This window comes from Anolis carolinensis, unplaced genomic scaffold (assembly GCF_035594765.1).
Source record: "Anolis carolinensis isolate JA03-04 unplaced genomic scaffold, rAnoCar3.1.pri scaffold_23, whole genome shotgun sequence".
NCBI lineage: Eukaryota > Metazoa > Chordata > Lepidosauria > Squamata > Dactyloidae > Anolis > Anolis carolinensis.
This window is the reverse complement of record NW_026943832.1, coordinates 718,703-738,500: the sequence shown is the minus strand read 5'-3', so window position 1 is coordinate 738,500 and position 19,798 is coordinate 718,703. Positions and strand designations below refer to the sequence as shown.

The 19,798-nt window shown below is 42.0% G+C and overlaps 1 protein-coding gene and 1 long non-coding RNA gene across 8 annotated transcripts in view; one reads left to right on the top strand and one right to left on the bottom strand.

Moving 5' to 3' along the window:
* Positions 1-316: 316 nt before the first annotated feature.
* Positions 317-2,437, bottom strand: LOC134294809 (uncharacterized). Its single transcript, XR_010001495.1, has 2 exons — positions 991-2,437; positions 317-881 (listed from the first exon to the last, which is right to left on the bottom strand). It is a non-coding gene; the product is annotated as an uncharacterized LOC134294809 (long non-coding RNA).
* LOC103280840 (uncharacterized) overlaps positions 2,325-19,798 on the top strand; it is a 46,965-nt gene continuing 29,491 nt past the window's right edge. For 3 of the 7 annotated variants that reach the window (XM_062966541.1, XM_062966543.1, XM_062966537.1), the window contains exons 1-6: positions 2,348-2,424; positions 8,057-9,459; positions 14,035-14,105; positions 16,406-16,563; positions 16,989-17,216; positions 17,709-18,044. In XM_062966541.1, the coding sequence (XP_062822611.1) occupies positions 16,440-16,563; positions 16,989-17,216; positions 17,709-18,044 (688 nt within the window). In that variant the 5' untranslated portion in view covers positions 2,348-2,424; positions 8,057-9,459; positions 14,035-14,105; positions 16,406-16,439. Of the gene's footprint in view, positions 2,425-8,056; positions 9,460-14,034; positions 14,106-16,405; positions 16,564-16,988; positions 17,217-17,708; positions 18,045-19,798 lie in introns of all 7 variants that reach the window. The other 4 variants (XM_062966544.1, XM_062966542.1, XM_062966540.1 and 1 more) reach the window with 3 other exon arrangements.

Genomic DNA, 19,798 nt, shown 5'->3' with positions numbered 1-19,798 from the left:
CTTGGATAATAAGGAGGGATTAAGGAAAAGCCTATTAAACATCAAATTAGGTTATGATTTTACAAATTAAGCACCAAAACATCATGTTATGCAACAAATTTGACAGAAAAAGTAGTTCAATACGCAGTAATTAATTCATAATTACTGAATTTACGAATTTAGCACCAAAATATCACGATATATTGAAAACATTGACTACAAAAATGGCTTGGATAATCCAGAGGCTTGGATAAGCGAGGCTTGGATAAGTGAGACTCTACTGTATTCTAAATGTTGGAGACTAGCCCGGAGGGAGGAAAAGGAGAGAATTCCAGGAGAGCAATAAAACAAGCATTTTATTGTTATCACAGCTGATGATAAGGCAAAATAGCAGATACAAATAGCCGTCACAACATGTGCGTAGCAAACAAAGAATTTATATCTCGGCTTATCTAAAATTGATCTATGGCTGAGGGTCTTCCCCACCTTCCACACCTATTTTGGCACAAGTGATACCAATGACCTAACTTGTTTACTCCGAGCTTTCTTCTCTCTTTGAAACTTCCTGGAGAAAGGCACCAGCTCACAGGAAGGGAGGGAGGGGCATATGCACAGGCAAAGCTACATAGGCAATAGTTTATTTATTTTATTTATTTATTTGCAGCATTTATATTCCACCCTTCTCACCCTGAAGGGGACTCAGGGTGGATCACATTACACATATAGGCAAACATTTAATGCCTTTTAACATAGAACAAAGACAAACAAACATAGGCTCCGAGAGGGCCTCGAACTCATGACCTCCTGGTCAGAGTGGTTCATTGCAGTTAATTGCAGCTGGCTTGCTCTCCCGTCTGCGCCACAGCCCCGGGCTAGTTTACTATTTTTCTGGCTTATGGTCCCTACATAAACATAAACATAGGCACATACTTATGGTGACTATGATTGTTGTACCAATCCTGGAGATCAGGAACAACGACTTCAAATGACAGGAAAGAAAGGAGATCCCACCTGAACATCAGGAAGACATTCCTGACTGTGAGAGCTGTTCAACTGTGGAACTCCCTGCTGCAGAGTGTGGCGGAGGCTCCTTCTTTAGAGGCTGGATGGATATCTGTCGGGGGTGCTTTAAAGGCGATTTTCCTGCTTCTTGTCAGAATGGGGTTGGACTGGATGGCCCACCAGGTCTCTTCCAACTCTAGGAGTCTATGCGATGGAGTGATGAAAAAAAAAAAAGCCTTGGTCGGGAGACTTCTCTGGGACTGACTCCAGCTCCCAGCATCCACAACCCTCCTGCCAAAGCCTTCTTTCTGCAGGGATGATGGGAGTTGTAGTCCAGAAGGGGGCACGCAGCAGGAGATTCCCAGGCTTCCCATGTCACTGTAGTCCTCTCTTTGGACTACAGCTCCCAGAAGCCTCTGCTGCCTCAGGCAATGGCCCGGGATTCTGGATGATAGAGTCTAAAGGAGCTTGGGAAGGACGAGCCTCATCCCAGCCTCCTCTCTCTCATTCTCTTCCTACAGATCAGGGGTCCCCAAACTTTTTAAACAGGGGGCCAGTTCACAATCCTTCGGACCGTTGGAGGGCCGGACTATAGTTGGCCACTGAGCAATAATAATTAATAATAATAATAAGAGCAATAATAATAAAAAGAGGGTTGGAAGAGATCCCTTGGGCCATTGCGTCCAATCCCCTTCTGCCTTTGTGTACCAAAAGCACAAGCAAAGCACCCCTGACAGATGGCCACCCAGCCTCAATGTTAATAATAATAATAATAATAATAATAATAATAATAATAATAATAATAGCAATAGTAATAATAAAGGGGTTGGAAGAGACCCTTTGGGCCATTGAGTCCAACCCCCTACTGCCTTTGTGCACCGAAAACACAAGCAAAGCACCCCTGACAGATGGCCACCCAGCCTCAATGTTAATAATAATAATAATAATAATAATAATAATAATAATAATAGCAATAGTAATAATAAAGGGGTTGGAAGAGACCCTTTGGGCCATTGAGTCCAACCCCCTACTGCCTTTGTGCACCGAAAACACAAGCAAAGCACCCCTGACAGATGGCCACCCAGCCTCAATGTTAATAATAATAATAATAATAATAATAATAATAATAATAGGGGTTGTAAGAGAAGAAGAGACCCCTTGGGTCATTTAGCCCAACCCCCTTCTGCCCTTGTGCCGTGGGGGCCGGATAAATGGCTTCAATGGGCCGCATCCGGCCCCCGGGCCTTACTTTGGGGACCCCTGCTACAGATCAATACAGCCAGGCCACGCCCCTCTATGGTTCGCCTGCCCGCTGCCGCCATGTTTAGACCGGGCGGAAGTAGAGAGGAAACGGAAGAGAAGTAGGTGACGCAATTCTCTCTGAGCTCACTTCCGGAGGAGAAGGGAGAAAGACAGGCCTTCCGGAGAGAGAGGGAGGAGGAGGTAAGGCCTTTGTGCTCCCAACTCCTCTTTCCTTCTTTTTTGGGGGAATGGCGAGGATTGGGGGGAAGGGGGAAGGCCTCTGAATGCCTGCCTTGATTGATCCCAACTAGTTTGTGGACCCGGCGGTGCCCGGGTTCTTAGGCGAAGGCCTTGTTTGTTTTGGGATGTTGAGTAATACCACTTAAGTTTGGTCCAGATCCGTCGTTGGCTGGGTTCTAGGCTCTCTGGATAAGGGTGAACTACAACTCCCATATGCCAAGGAAAGTCACCCCGAAAGCAGGCCTGTATGCACAGTTGGTCATGTTGGGTCTGTGTGCCAAGTTTGGTCCACATCTGACGTCAGAACTGGGTTCAGTGCTTTCTGGATGCAGGTGAACTACAATTCCCAAAATCAAGGTCCACTCTATGCCAAATTTGGTCCCGGTCCATTGTTGGTGGCGGTCACAGTATTTCTGGATGCAGGTGAACTACAATTCCCAAAATCAAGGTCCACTCTATGCCAAATTTGGTCCCGGTCCATTGTTGGTGGCGGTCACAGTATTTCTGGATGTAGGTGAACTATAACTCCCAAAATCAAGGTCCATTCCCACTAACCTCTGCAGCCTGTTCAGATGGTCATGGGGCTTCTCTCTGCCAAGTCTGGTCCCAGTCCATTGTCGGTGGGGGTCACAGTTTCTTTGGATGCAGGTGAACTACAATTCCCAAAATCAAGGTCCACTCCCACTAACCCCTATAGTATGTTCAATTCGTCATGGGGCTTCTCTGTGCCAAATTTGGTCCTGGTCCATTGTCGGTGGGGGTCACAGTATTTCTGAATTCCCAAAATCAAGGTCCATTCCCACTAACCCAGGGGTCCTCAAACTTTTTACGTGGAGGGCCGTTTCATGGTTCCTCAGATTGTTGAGAGGCCGAAGTATCATTTGAAAACATAATGACCAAATTACTATGCACACTGCACACACCTTATTTGTGGTGCAAAAAACCCTCCCAGCAACAGTTACTTATTTATTTACTACATTTATACCCCACCCTCTCTCACCCCGAAGGAGATTCAGAATGGCTTACAAGTTGTATGTACATACAATATATTATATTATTAGGTAAAAGTCAAGGTTTCCCCTGACGTTAAGTCCAGTCGTGACTGACTCTGGGGGTTGGGGCTCATCTCCATTTCTAAGCCGAAGAGCCGGTGTTGTTCGTAGACACCTCCAAGGTCATGTGGCCACTGGCATGACTGCATGGAGCGCCGTTACCTTCCCACCAGAGCGGTACCTATTGATCTACTCACATTGGCATGTTTTCGAACTGCTAGGTTGGCAGGAGCTGGAACTAACAGCAGCCGCTCCCGCTGCTCCCGGGGTTTGAACCTGGGACCTTTCAGTCTCCAGCTCAGTGCTTTAATGCACTTCACCACCGGGGCTCCTATTAGCATATTATTAGCATAGCACAATACAGTAGAGTCTCGCTTATCCAACGTAAACGGGCCGGCAGAACGTTGGATAAGCGAATATGTTGGATAATAAGGAGAGATTAAGGAAAAGCCTATTGAACATCAAATTAGGTTATGATTTTACACATTAAGCACCAAAACATCATGTTATACAACAAATTTGACAGAAAAAGTAGTTCAATAAACAGTAATGCTATGTAGTAATCACTGTGTTTACGAATTTAGCACCAAAATATCACAATGTATTGAAAACATTGACTACAAAAATGCGTTGGATAATCCAGAACGTTGGATAAGCGAGTGTTGGATAAGTGAGACTCTACTGTATTACTATATTGTACTATACCATTATACTGTAATATTATTAGTAATATTACATTTAATATATAATTAATATTAATATATTATACAATATTATGATATTTTTAAATTATTATTAGCCACCCTGAGTCCCCTATTGGGTGAGAAGGGCGGGGTAGAAATACTGCAATAAATAAATAAATATTATACTGTATTACATTATAATATCATTATCAATATTGTATGTATACACAATATATTATATTGCCATATTATTCATTTACAATATTTCATTTACAATATTAGTAAATGAAAGAACAATACAATATTTAAAAATAAAAACAATTTTAACCAACATACTGTAAACTTATCAGGATTTCAGTGGGAAGTGTGGGCCTGCTTCTGCCCAATGAGATAGTCAAGTAGGATTGTAGTTGTTGTGTGCCTTTAAGTCATTTCAGACTTTGGCCGAGCCTAAGTGTAAAACTGAGGGCGGGGGCCAGGTAAATGGCCTTGGAGGGCCGCATCCAGCCCCTGGGCCTTAGTTTGGGGACACCTGCACTAACCCCTGCAGTATGTTCAGTTGCTCATGGGGCTTATTTATTATTAATTTATTTATTTATAACATTTATATCCCGCCCTTCTCACCCGAGGGGACTCAGGGCGGCTTACAAAAATTGGCAAAATTTAATGCGCAAAGAATACAATCATAAAAGCAAAACAATACATATAGATCTATTAATAACACTGTTTATTTTTCTTCTTCATGTCAGGAGCAACCAGAGTTGCTTCTGGAGTGAGAGAATTGGCCGTCTGCAAGGACGTTGCCCAGGGGATGTTTTTACCATCCTTGTGGGAGGCTTCTCTCATGTCCCCGCGTGGAGCTGGAGCTGATAGAGGGAGCTCATCTGCGCTCTCCCCGGGTGGGATTTGAACCTGGCAGCCTTCAGGTCAGCAACCCAACCTTCAAGTCACAAGGCTTTTATCCCCTAGGCCATCAAAGGCTCCATTGTTAAATACATTATAAAAACCGTAAAAACATAGATATATAATTAATTCGATACACCCAAGATCCTCATGCTTCATCCTTAAATCAGGGCATGTCGACTTTATCATTTACTCATCAACAGCTTGGGCACACAACCATGTTTTCACGGCCCTTCTGAAACCCAGAAGGGTAGGAGCCTGTCAGATATCTCCAGGGAGGGTGTTCCACAGCTGGGGAGCCACCACCAAGAAGGCCCTGGCCCTCATTCCCACCAGCCGTGCTTGTGAGGCAGGTGGGACCGAGAGCAGGGCCTCTCCAGATGATCTTAGTGATCTTATTGGTTCATAGGAGGAGATCCGTTCGGACAAGTAAATTGGCTTCTCTGTGCCAAGTCTGGTCCCAGACCATATACATATATTTAATCACTATCAAGAGCAGGGGTGATGAGGTTGTGTGGTAAGCCCCTGACTGAGGCTTCAGCAAGCTAAAATGAAAAACACGGTGCAAATGTTGAGAGTTTTTGAGGAGGTCCAGTTTGGCGGTTAGAGAAAGGACCGTAAAAGGACTGTAAAAGGACCAATATACTTGGAAGCCTTGCTTTAAAAAAAATTGAAAGCAACTACACAGATTGCAGGGGTTTCAGATTCCCGTTTGCTCTTCCTTTTCCCTCTGCATGTCTTCTCCAAATCTCTTTGGCCTGTTCCAGTTCCTCTTCTGTGTGAGGCCAGACATCTTTGACCTTCAGTGCCCAATCTGACGATGCCAGGAGTCAAAGGGGATGGACATCCAGTCTTGCAATTTACAGGGTTATATTATTACAATTATCATCATCATCATTATTTCTATCTTGCTTTATTTCTCTTGAAAGTAGACCCAAAGCGGGTAACGATAAAAGCAACACAAAAACACACAAACATTGAAATAGAATCCAACATTACCACTATTTTAAAAAAAAAACAGCTTAAACCTACAAGGAACGTGCTATAAGTCATCTCAGCAAAAGGGAGCAGTCCCAGCCAGTCATCTCCTTGGAGATTAAGATAGCAATGCAAGACGTACTGAAGCACCTGCTTGAAGCTTTCAGTTGGGCCAATAAATTTGAGAGCAATAAGCAGGATGTATAGCTGGCTGTATTTCCAATAATCGTAAGAGTCCTCTCCAAAACTGAGGCAAATTGGGCCGTGTGATCTGTAATTATTCTAAGAGGGATGCCATGGTATTTGGGAATGTGGTCAATAAATTCACTGGTTAATTGGGGGGGGCACTGGTCTGATGGTGCAAGCTATACAATGCGCTGCTTAGGAAACAAGCCTGGCACTACCCAGATGACGGTCTCAGCTCAGCTGACAGGTGATCTTCAAAAAAATAAACCCTGCAAATGGGCCTTTTGTGGTTGTAGTGAACTTGATGGATTCCTTCCTGCCCCTTTAGCCGTAACACAAACATAGTCTTTAACACATCATCATAGTTCTGTCCACAATATGGTCCCCTGAGCAAATCCAGGATTTTTACAAACCAAAAATGTCCTGCTGTCTTTACATTTTTAACTTTTCCCATCATTTCCTTTCTCTGAATTGGCTACAAATTGTCCTTTCTAAAATTGGCTGAATTGAGCAGAACTAGACAGACAACATTTCTCCCATCCCAACCCCAGATATTACTGGACTCCAGTCCCCATTATCCACTGTCTGTTTGTGTGGGAAGGGTTGAATACAGCAACATCTGGAGGGCAGCAGGATTCAGACCCGCTCTGGGGGTGTAGAATCATAGAATAGTAGAGTTGGAAGAGACCTCATGGGCCATCCAGTCCAACCCCCTGCTAAGAAGCAGGAAATCGCATTCAAAGCACCCCCGACAGATGGCCATCCAGCCTCTGCTTAAAAGCCTCCAAAGAAGGAGCCTCCACCACAGCCCGGGGGAGAGAGTTCCACTGCCGAACAGCCTTTTTCACAGTGAGGAAGTTCTTCCTGATGTTCAGGTGGAATTTCCTTTCCTGTAGTTTGAAGCCGTTGTTCTGCGTCCTAGTCTGCAGGGCAGCAGAAAACAAGCTTGCTCCCTCCTCCCTATGACTTCCCTTCACGTATTTGTACATGGCTATCATGTCTCCTCAGTTTATCCTTGTGTATCCACCAGTTTCCACTCTATCCTTTCTCTCATGTACTAATGCTAGACCCAGTACTCTCCATCCTGTCCTTCTGCATGCATGTCTCTGTTTTTGTTGCCTAAGTATAGAATTTTGCCTTTGCCTTTCACTTTGTAGTTGTTTTATGTCTGCATTTGTTCATACATAATTTTTGTATGACGTGGCATAATTTTTGTATGACTGCAATCTATCAAAGGAACTTTGCTGTCTGCTGTGCTGTCAATATCTCCATGTATTTTGCTTTAGAAACAGGGGACAAGAACCATACTGCAGTGATAAAGAAGACCAGGAACGTCTTTTTTCTGGCTCAGTAGAAATCCACACAAGGCAATGAAGTATTTTTCTCCCAAGACTGATTGCATGGGGTAGTCTGTTCATTCATCTGAGTTGTGTTGTCAGAAAGCAGAGGGTCTAGAAAGGAAATGTTTTTCCAACCTTAGCTTCATTTTGTGCTGGCCATATTGTAAGATCTCATTTTTTTTACAAAGGTTAGGTTAAAGTGTTAAAGTGCAGTGCAAAAAAAATCTCACAAACAGAATATTGGGTCACTGTACCCTTTGTATCTGGGCAGGGGTTGTTCTTTATTGAGCAGGTGTTACAATATTTCTCACCAAGCAACGGACTCTTCTCAAGTGGTCCAGTCTTTCTCTTCTCTTCCCCTTGGTTTGCTACATCATTAGGCTATTGTGCTTGATGTCCAATGAGCTCTTTCCACGTTGAAATACTGTTTTTCTTCTCGTTCATCTGGCAGGTAACCTCTGAACAAATCTTGCAAAGAACACCTTGTGAGAGCTCTGCCCTAGGGATGCTCTAAGTCTGAAATGACTTGCAGCTACACAGCAATGACAAGACCAAGAAATAAATAGAAGAAAAATATATTTCAGGCTACATACCTGTCTAATCAAGGGGGAAAGGGAAGCCTGTGCTGTGAAAAAAAGGGCTTAGGAAAGAGACCAGAAGACAGCAGCAATACAAAGACTGAGAAGAAGAAATATTATTCCCTTCAAGAGTTCATATCTGTACCCTTCTGGCTAATATTTGAATCATAAATTTAAAGGAATGGAAAGCCTTCTGCATCCCTATTCCACATTACGCTCAGGGGGAAAGTTTCATCAGTGTATGGAATGTGGAAAATGTTTCACTGGGAGAAGTTATCTTACTGTACATGAACGGACCCACACTAGGGAGAAGCCCTTTGAATGCATAGAATGTGGAAGGAGATTCAGTCGAAGTGACAATCTCTTTACTCATCAGAGGACCCACACTGGGGAGAAGCCATATAAATGCACGGAATGTGGAAAGAGCTTCAGTCGGAGTGACAATCTATATTCCCATCAAAGGCGCCACACAGGAGAGAAGCCATATAAATGCATGGAATGTGGAATGGGCTTCTGTCGCAGTGAAGATCTGTGTTCACATCAAAGGACCCACACAGAGGAGAAGCCATATGAATGCACTGAATGTTTAAAGAGGTTCAGTTCTAGTAGCAATCTGTGTTCCCATCAAAGGACCCACACAGGGGAGAAGCCCTATAAATGCATGGAATGTGGAAAGAGCTTTGCTTCTAGCACCAATCTGTGTTCCCATCAAAGGTTCCACACAGGGGAGAAGCCACATAAATGCATGGAATGTGGAAAGAGCTTCTGTCTCAGTGGAGATCTGCGTTCGCATCAAAGGATCCACACAGGAGAGAAACCATATCAATGTATGGAATGTAAAAAGACTTTCAGTTCCAGTAGCAATCTGTGTTCCCATCAAAGGTTCCACACAGAGAAGAGGCCACATAAATGCATGGAATGTGGAAAGAGCTTCTGTCTCAGTGGGGATCTCCGTTCGCATCAAAGGACCCACACTGGAGAGAGGCCATATCAATGCATGGAATGTGGAAAGAAGTTCAGTAGGAGTAGCAATCTGTGTTCCCATCAACGGATCCACACAGGGGAGAAGCCACATAAATGCTTGGAATGTGAAAAGAGCTTCTATCACAGTAGAGATCTGCGTTCGCATCAAATGACCCACACTGGAGAGAAGCCATATCAATGCATGGAATGTGGAAAGAGCTCATTGGACATCAAGCACAATAGCCTAATGATGTAGCAAACCAAGGGGAAGAGAAGAGAAAGACTGGACCACTTGAGAAGAGTCCGTTGCTTGGTGAGAAATATTTCAGCCATTGGATAAACAAGAGAATATTTGTCGAGTAAAAATACTGTGTTAACAATTCTATTCTTACTGGCACCTACTATCCATGTTTTAATTGTATTGTTCCATTTTTTAAATTATTTTAGATGGAATGCTAAAAGGGAGGGTCTGAAATAAGTATAAAAATTTGGGTAATATCATCATTTTATATGCCTTCAGCCTTGTTGTAATGTCCCAATTCCATTTTTTCCAATCATTAATTTGTTTACTTACTTTTTTCCACAATGGATTATATTGTTTAAATTTTTAGGCATGTGAATGCGTAGATATTTTAACTTCTTTCCCCCCAGTTTCACCCCTAGATTAGGCTTCTTTTAACTCCTTCCAATTCAGGTTTTTATATAAAATTTCTGATATTAAAAGTTAGGCCTGAGATCTTTTCAAAATTTTTGATTACTTTTGTTACTGCCTTTACTGAGTCCTTTATAATGCCTATTAGGACTATCGCATTGTCTGCGTATAAATTAATTTTTATTTCTTCTCTATCTCTCTTATACCCTTTTATACTTTTATCTGATCTAATTAGGTTGGCTAGAGGTTCTATTACTAGGGCAAAAAGGAAATCAATTGAAAAATTTGGCAGCACTAAAAGTTTTCCAAACAACACTCATTTACACAAATCTGTTAGCAATGTGTGTATTTTGAAAGCTGTTTCTCTTTCTTGCACAGTTTTCTCTATTAGTTTTGGCCCAAGCTGCAATTTTGTCATGTTTGCTGTATTCTTACAATCCACTATTAGGAAATATTTTGATAAAACCTTTGAGGTGGGGACTGTGCTTCTGAACATACTGGAATATTCCGTGTATTTGTTAAGGATCCGATAATCACAAACCAACCTGAGGTCCCCAGTCTTTTTGGCAACAAAGAACACAAGCGCCGCAGTTGGAGAGCTAGATGGGCGAATAAACCCCTTAGCTAAGTTCTCATCGAGGAACTCTCTTAAAGCTTGCCTTTCCGGTACAGTCAAGGCGTACAACCTTCCTGCTGGCAATCTTGCACCCTCCGCTAGTTTAATGGCGCAATCATACGGCCTATGCGGTGGCAACTTGTCCGCTTCCTTTTTACAGAATACGTCTGAGAATTCCCCATACTCAGCAGGCACTCCCTCCATATCAGGCTGAGTAGGGTTCAGAGTAAAACATTCCTGCCTCTTAAAGGTCAGCTTACGCGTCACCCAGTCCACTTGTGGATTTACTACAGCTAGCCAATCCATTCCCAGGATCACATCGTATCTGGGTAAGCTCGTAATATCCCACACAAACGTTCCCGTTACTCCCTGTACTTCCCACATTACTGCTGAGGTCTCATGGTTAACCACCCCAGTCTCCAATAGTCTCCCATCCGCTCCTTCCACCCACACGTCGCATGCTTTGCGCACTATAGGAATGCCATGCTTCCTAGCAAATTCAATATCTACATATGAGACGTAGCCCCTGAGTCCAGCAGTGCCAAAGTAGAAACAAGTTCTTTTCCCCCAACAGATAACGAAATGGGTACAAAAACATGCTTCTTCCCCTCAGTTGACTGCTTTAAAAGCCCTAATGCGTTGGACTCACGTCGCACTAGGGCTGGCCTTTTCCCGAAAGCTGGGAAGGTTTCGCATTACAATTTCTGGCAAAATGCCCAGCAGTTCCACAATACAAACACAACCCCAGCTGTCTCCTACGGTTCTTTTCTTCTATAGACAGCTTTTTAAACACCCCAAGCTCCATAGGCTCGTCCCCCTTTACCACAGGTGCCTTGGGTTCATACATAGGTGGCGCACACATTGCTTTAGATTGTTTACGGGACTCGAACCTGGCGTCCAAACGCAGCACTTTAGATACTAAGGCATCCCAATTTTCTGCCGGCTCCAAGCGTGCCAATTCGTCCTGGAGGTAATCATTTAAACCAGCAGTAAACAAAAGCATAAATGCATTTTCCCCCCAGTCTAGCTGATGACGGTACAAATTAAACTTATTTAAATAATCCAAAACAGTCCCCTTTCCCTGTTTCAACCGATACAGAGCCCAACCAGCATTCTCCGTACGGAGAGGATCCCCAAAAGTGTCAATTAGTAGCTTTTTGAAATTATTCAAATTGTCCTTGACTGGGTCATTTCCCAAAATCAAATTAGTGGCCCATTGTCCTGCAGGACCAGTCAACAAACTCAAAATAAATGCCACCTTGCTAGTGTCCGTAGGAAAAGCTTGAGCACTAAGCTGGGAAAAATAAAGCTCAATTTATGCCAAAAAAGTTGGCAGTTTGCTTCTCGACCCATCAAAGCGTTCAGGAGTTATTACATGTCCTTTAACTGACTGTGCTACTTGAGTAGCATTAAAAGCCATTTGTAATTGCTCAAAACGAGCCTTTAACTCCTCCATCGTCTTCTTGACGTAATTTACTACTGCAGTAAAACTTTTTTATGGGCGTTGGGCAATCTGTCAAGGACAGAACGCCACAAGATAAAAGATAACAGAGTTTATTGGAGTTACAGAACTCAAAATGCCCGTAAAAGACAAGGGCTAGGCAAACACTGGCCTTAAAAGTAAAAAGAGGCAAGAAAAACGTTCAAAAGATAAACCGGATTAAACCGGAGTTTAATCCGGGTAAAATCAAAACAGCTTGCTTCAGCCTGGGAATAAACAAAACAGAAACTGGTGAACAAAGAGTTCAAAGGAATGCAACTAATTGGCAGCAGATGCTTCTCTGCTGCCAAAACTATGTTTTGAGTAACTTTAAAGGTTACTCCTCCACACAGCAGGCAGGTTCCCGATACAAACACAGCAGACGAGGGCTTAAGCATTCAGCGAGGTCCCAATCCGTTCCGAAGGTCGTAAGGTAGATGCAGACGTTTGTAGTTCACCAGGTCCAATACAGGTAGGAGTATCCGAGGCCGTAGTCAAGCAGTCCGTATGTCCAGTACAAGCAGATGGCGTCCGTCAAGAAGACGACGGAAGGTCAAAGGTAGTCAGCAAACGAATCACACCCGTCTTCAGGAAAACTTCCCACACAGATCCCAAGCGTTCGTCCAGATTACCTTGCCCAACGCAATTTGCTATTGCTCCCAAACCCCATTTTATGCCAGTTACAAGTCCTCATCGCTATCAGCTGCCCTCCTTAGCCCGGGCGTTTCCTCATCACTTTCCTCATCAGAACTGGAACACCTTTGACTACGCCCCACAGCATCCCCAGCTGTGGATCCCGTCCCATCCCTCCAGCTTGCCCATGGGTCTAATCCTGAAGGTCCCCAATCACCTTCCATACTATCATTGCCAGTGGCACCCAAATCCTCCCTTACACGAGTCCATTCCATGTCATCCTCTTCCGAGCTAACCATCTCTTCCTCCATTCTCTCAGTAAACCCTTCAAAAGAATCCTCGTCAGATGGTTCTGCAAAGATATCTCGCAGCCGCTTTCTTTCTCGCTCCTCGAGAGTATCTGACTCTCGAGGAGTCTTACGCCCACGTCTCCCAGTAGCAGAGCCATGAGGCTCAACCATAACAGGAAAGCTATGTACACTGTCAGCAGCTCATTAGAGGAAAAGCAGGATATAAACGTAACTAAACTATCAAATGAGATATTTAATAAATAAGTGGACATTTGCACATTTGTTGCATTTCAATGGCACTACTGTAGCCAACATTGGATTTAGCCCATTATAGTTTTCTTGCTCCATTAACATTTTCTTGGAAACAAATTCTACTGATGTAAATATTTTCCATTGGGACTAAGTCTGGGCTTGGACCTTCATATCAATCTCGTAGTACTCTGCGTTTATTTGTATTTACTTAGAATTAAGTTGTATTAATGTGAATATAACTTATCTCTTATTATTCTGAGCAAATATGATTTTCTTGGAAATAAGTTATAAAAGTTATATATAGTGTTTCTATTATGGATAATTTTGGATTTATACCATTGTATCATTCTTCTGAATAGATTTATTTTTTTAGCAAAATAAGTTATACTGTATTCACATCAATGTAGTAACTTATCTGTGGCCATGATAATGATTGTCACTTGCTTTAAGATTGCTTTTGTAGGATGGGTTGTGTGGAATTTGTACATTCTAGCCTAGACATTTGTACACACACACACACAAAGAAATGAAAAAGGAAATAAAAATGCACTGTCAAATAATTACTACATTTCTACTTTGAACTGATCCCTCATTGAGATTTACTTCTAATAAACATGTTTAAGATCCAAACAAAAGAAAACTATTATATTCATTGTAACTTATATTTTAATAGCCATGTAAAAAATTGTTCAGTACGCAGTTATGTTTATTTTAAAAGTGGGTTTTAAGAGGTTTGGAGAGGGGGTGTAGGCATCTCACTGCCTTCCCAGAAGGTTATGGGAGGGCATCTAGATACCCAGTGGCAAGTGCAAGTTTTTCAGTCTGGTGTGGGGACAGAAGCCCATCCAAATCTGGGTTTATTATACCTGGGCTGGAGCAGACTTTTTTCCTGTGTGTAACCAGCCAGAAATGTGCCTAGGAAGATGTCTTACTAATTTCTTCCTTTTTCTTCCGTCCTTCCATAGCAGACGCCAGCCAGATTCCAATAAATTGTTCAATCTGCAAAGAGGAGGACTGAGACTGTATGGCACTTTTAGTAAGTAAAACACTGTACACTGCAGGGTGGATCCCTTCCTACTCAAAATGGAAAGCATATCAATTAGTTTAGAGGCTGGAAGGCCATCTGTCAGGAGAGTATGGATGGTGCCCTTCTGCCTGGACAAAAGGATTAGATGGACCTTGGGGGTTCCCACCAATGCTAGGATTCTATGAAAATGTATTGGTATTGGCTTCTATTGGTTAATATGTGAGACACTCAATGAGAGAGCTGCTGTGACTTTTTTTAAAAAACTTTTTTTTGTCAAAACTTTAAGAATTCCCTAAAATCAGTAGCTGTATTAATATTTTGGAACATTGGGAGGAATGATCCTCTGTTATCTTGTGTCATTGTATAGAAAATTCAAAGAGATGGCTCTTGCAGTTTTTAACAATTGTTTTTTTTTAAAGATGAAAATTCCCCAAAAATCTGTGGATAAGTGAAATGTTCTAAAATTTGGTGGTCTAACAGTTTCACTCCAATAGCTGTAAAATGGGGGAGAGAGGGGCCCCTGAAGTTTCCCCAATTAAAGTAATTAATGAGAAATTACAATAATCAGAAAGTAACGAAATGTCATTGCTCTCATTATAGTAATGAAATTTTCACCAATTATACTTTAGAAACACTTTAGAATTGAAATGCCAGGTCTCCCTAGTTTTGAAATGCCCTTTGAACCATTTTTATGGATTGCACATGCCTAATATGGTTGTAACACTGTTTATCATGTTTTATATATTGCTGTTGAAATTTCTGTGTTTGCGAGTTTATGTATTTTTATTAGTATTGGATCATGTTGAATGCCATCAAATCGTTGCCGAGTGTTAGCTGCTCTGAGTCCCTCAGTGAGGAAGAGAGGGCAGGTTATAAAACAAAGTAAATAAATAAAATAAAATAATAACTATAGCAACAAGTCTTTCCACTACATTGAAACTATAAAGATAATTGTCCTATATGTCACAAAATAATATTTACAAGTATGATGAGGCTTGGATGTAATAGTTGCATGGATACTAAATTAATCTGACATTTCAAAGAACATTGTTCTTCTCTTTTCTCCCTTCCAGAATTTTTCTGGCTACCACTCTGGCCTAAGCAAAACCATATCTCTCTTGCACCAATGGGTTCTAAAATTTTAGAAACCAGCTGGACTTCAACTGCTATGCTTGCTTTTTTAAAATTGATGTAACAAGACAGCTAGGTTGTCCACCCATAGATTAATAAACAGGAAAACTTTAATGGGATTTTTTATAGGGACAGACTTTTGCAAACAGTATTTCGAATGTCTAAGGAAGCACTAACACAGGGAGTTGCAAAGGTCAGAACAGTCCATTCCACTGTGTACCTTTCTTATATAGAAGAACATAACAGACCTTGCAACCCTGATCTCTCTAGAGAACTGGTCTTTACTTCTTCATTCCACACTTCAATCTGTGCTGAGAACTGAACAAACCAAAGGCTTTAAAAAGTTGAATCACATTTTGTGTATGACAAAAAAAATCATTTCATATTTATCATCCAATTCAGTCAGAAGGGCTTTAGTTGTAAATTTTGCCATTCACATGTAGGGATCTTTTGCTGCTGCTTTAGGGACAGAAGGCCAAGAATAATGGGGAAAATTTAGTGTCAGAAATGGGAAAAAATTGGGCATAACTTTTAAGAATTCCCTAAAAATCAGTAGGTGTGCAAATCTTTCCAAAATGTGGGGCGTGTGATGCCCTGTTTATTTTGTGTCAATGTAAAGAAAATTGTATTTTTTAAAAATACAATGGAACAATGGCTTCAAACTTCAGGAAAAGAGATTCCACCTGAACATCAGGAAGAACTTTCTCACTGTGAGAGCTGTTCGGCAGTGGAACTCTCCCCACCGGACTGTGGTGGAGGCTCCTTCTTTGGAGGCTTTTAAGCAGAGGCTGGATGGCCATCTGTTGAGGGTGCTTTGAATGCGATTTCCTGCTTCTTGGCAGGAGGTTGGACTGGATGGCCCATGAGGTCTCTTACAACTCTAGTATTTTAGCTTCATATTGGTCATCTTGAACACCGATTCCTTTTGGGAGAAGACTGAGGCAAAAAAGGTCTTCCACCAAAGTAGTACTTGGGTAAGTTACTTTTTGGAGCTTAAGGTCCCTTCCACACAGCCATATAACCCAGAATATCAAGGCAGATGATCCACAATAAATGGATCGGTGAGAAACCCATCTCATCTCACTTGTTGAAGGACACTTGTTAGAGTATTATCATGAATAAGAGAGCTACGTTCACCTGGAGACAGATGTACAATATTGTTCATGTTCTCATTTCAGGTTATTAAACCTCATAGATGCTGCCAGCCATCAAATGTCCAGCGTCATCATCAAAGAAGGCCACCGGCTCAAGCAATGGGGGATTCTGGGAGAAGGTACCGGGGCCCACCTGGTGAACAAAGAGAAGACCAGGCTGCTCACCAAGGAGGAACTTGTGGGTCAGTGGATGCTTTCCAACATTGGCTTTCCAATGGGTCTCCATTGTCAAGATGGACCTCTTCTACACTATATGAGTGGCTTCATCCCATGGGCTTCTAGAATATGTAATTTTGTGCACTATTTGGAAATTGTTCCACAGTGAGCTTTAGTGTCTCACCATACTACAAATCCCAATATTCCCATAGGATGTAGCTTGGGAAAGAGGTGTCCAAGGTTTTGGATGGACCTGGTCTAGTCTTCTCCAAGCGTTGTCATATACTACTAAGAGTCTAGGAAATATGGACTAGTGTAGACGGGGCCTACATCTCCCAACTTTGCTCACAACTAACTCGGCCACACGAAGACTGGAGCAAATCTCCTCCAAAGTTCCGGCTGATAATACAGAGGCATCTGTACTTCTTTCATGTCTTCATTGCTATTCTAGGACCAGATGGAGCCATCAAGGCGCATGAGGTTCTGCGTCAAGTTGCCACCACTGGATTGATGGTGCCCAGAGATGACGCGGTCATGCTGTTGGCCAACCACTCCACGAAGAGCGTGCCTGCAGACCATTTCCTCCATCCTGACACTGGGAAAGTGCTTCCCATCGCTGGGAACATTGGCTTCGATCCCATCAGCTTTAAGCTCATACCTATGGTGGACTTGGCATCTGGTAAGAGTCACTCTTTATGGTCCTGCTGAACCACATTAACTGGTGGGTGGCTCCTAAGATTTCATTTTTTTCATTATGTTCATGGGGAGGAGGTAATTTCCTTCCTTCCTACATTCCTTTGCCCTCTCACCTCCGCTGTCGGTTTGCAATCCTTATACTACGCCGCACTCTCAAATCCAAACGCTCAGCTCTATCTAGGGAGTCCATCCCATCAAGGTCAGTTTGCTCGTTAACTCGCTGACATTCATTAGTAAGCTGGGAATCTTCCAACCTCCCATCCTCCATTATCAAGTCACTGTGCACCTGACTGGCTTCACTGGGTTCAGGATCATCAACTCCAAACCTGCCTGTGGGAAACAAGCCTTTCGGGGATATTTTGAACCTGAATCTCTCTTTCCTCATCAGAATCTATCAGGTTCTAAGTTCCAGCTGAGTCACAACACAATCGATCAAAATGTGCCATGCTTTCGTACAATCTGTGTCTCTCCGCAGGTGAGCTCCGTAACTCCGCGATGCCCATCTTCCCCTACGTCCCGTACCCCATCTGCCCCAGCACCGGCCTCCCGGTCAAAAGCAACATGCCCGTCCTGCAGCCGGAGAAGGTGTTCCAGCTGGGGGGCTTCATGCAGGACCCAGCGTCGGGGATCGAGGTGCCGATCCTCGCAGTGACCCTTCACCCCCAGACGGGCCAGCGGCTGACCTTGGGCGGGACCTACCTGAACCCTCTGACGGGAACGGTGTCCCCGCTTGAGATCGGGGCGCCCATGAGAGACCCGGAAGGAGGCAGGATCGTTCCCATCCTCGGAGTCGCTTTGGATAGCCACACAGGTGAGAGGCGGAACCTCCAATCATGTGCCGTTTGGTTGCTTCACCTGGTTTCACCTATGCAGACAGGATCGGTTTGTCACGTTCTGCAAATCCCAAACATTGGGCAATGACCCACAAGGACCTACCTATCATATATAGTAGATAAGAGAGAAACCAATCATTTACTGTATATACTCAAGTATAAGCCTAGTTTTTCAGCCCTATTTTAGGACTGAACCCCCCCCCCCTTGGCTTATACTCAGGTGAGGGTCCTGGTTGGCTTATATTTGGGTCAGCTTATACTCGAGAATATATGGTACATTTATTATTTTTCTCTATTATTATTGGTATTATTACATTTATTATTTTTCTCTATTATTGTTGCTACTATTACAGTAGAGTCTCACTTATCCAACACTCGCTTATCCAACATTCTGGATTATCCAACACATTTTTATAGTCAGTGTTTTCAATACATCATGATATTTTGGTGCTAAATTCGTAAATACAGTAATTACTACATAGCATTACTGCGTATTACTTTTTCTGTCAAATTTGATGTTTAATAGGCATTTCCTTAATCCCTTCTTACTATCCAACATATTCGCTTATCCAACGTTCTGTCGGCCCGTTTATGTTGGATAAGTGAGACTCTACTGTACATTTATTTTATGCTATTTTTATTATTATTAATAATACATTTATTATTTCACTCTAATCTTATTATTACATTTATTATTTTACTCTATTTATTATTACATGTATTATTTTCCTGTATTTTATTATTATTATTATTATTATTATTATTATTATTATTATTATTACATGTATTATTTTATTCTATTATTATTAAAATGATACATAAGGACATTTACATTGAAGAAGATGAGTATAATGATTTGTTCAGAGTTGGACAGTCTTATCTTAAATTTGAGCTTTATGTAAATATTCAAAAACATTTAACCTATTGATGCCGCAATTAATGTAATTTTATTGGTATCTGTTTTTATTTCTCGGCTTATACTTGAGTCAATGTTTTCCCAGTTTTTGGTTTTTTTGTAGTAAAATTAGGTGCCTCGGCTTATATTCGGGTCGGCTTATACTCGAGTATATACGGTACTTTCCGTAAATGCTCTTTTGCAAGTAGAGTCATCCATAAACTTTCCGTCTTTTCCATAAAGATAACTTAGGGAGAGAATTACAGCTTTGACGGACTGTTCTTAAGAGGGGCTCTATTCATTAATTTAACGATCAGAGCTGATTGGATTCTCTTGGAAGCAGTTCAGCTGCTCAATTAATATGATAGAAAACACATTTATCTATGTCTGTTGGGGGTCTTCCAGCTCAGAAGCTTAGTAAGCAGTTTCTTTTTTGTGCTGCTTAGTTTCATACAAGGATTGAGAAAGTGGTTTTGTGGACTAAAACTTCCTATATATACGTGGGTCATTGTGGATTTAGGATTTCTAGATAAGGGATAATACAAGTGATAAACATAAATACACAACATATAATCCAACAATAAAAATAAATAAATATAAAACTAGTAACAATACTCCATGAAGTTTTGTAAGTAAATCAACTATGCTAACTTTCAACGAAGACTACTTATTTCTGGTCTCTTGAGAGGATGATTTAAAAGCAATATATTTTATGGGAGAGTAGATAAATTTTTTGGGGGCAACTGAAATAACTCTTCTGAAGATCTGTTATATACTTTATACATTGGCATATCTTTGTTTCTAGCACTTCAAAGACAAAGGCAGGGATTATCAGTC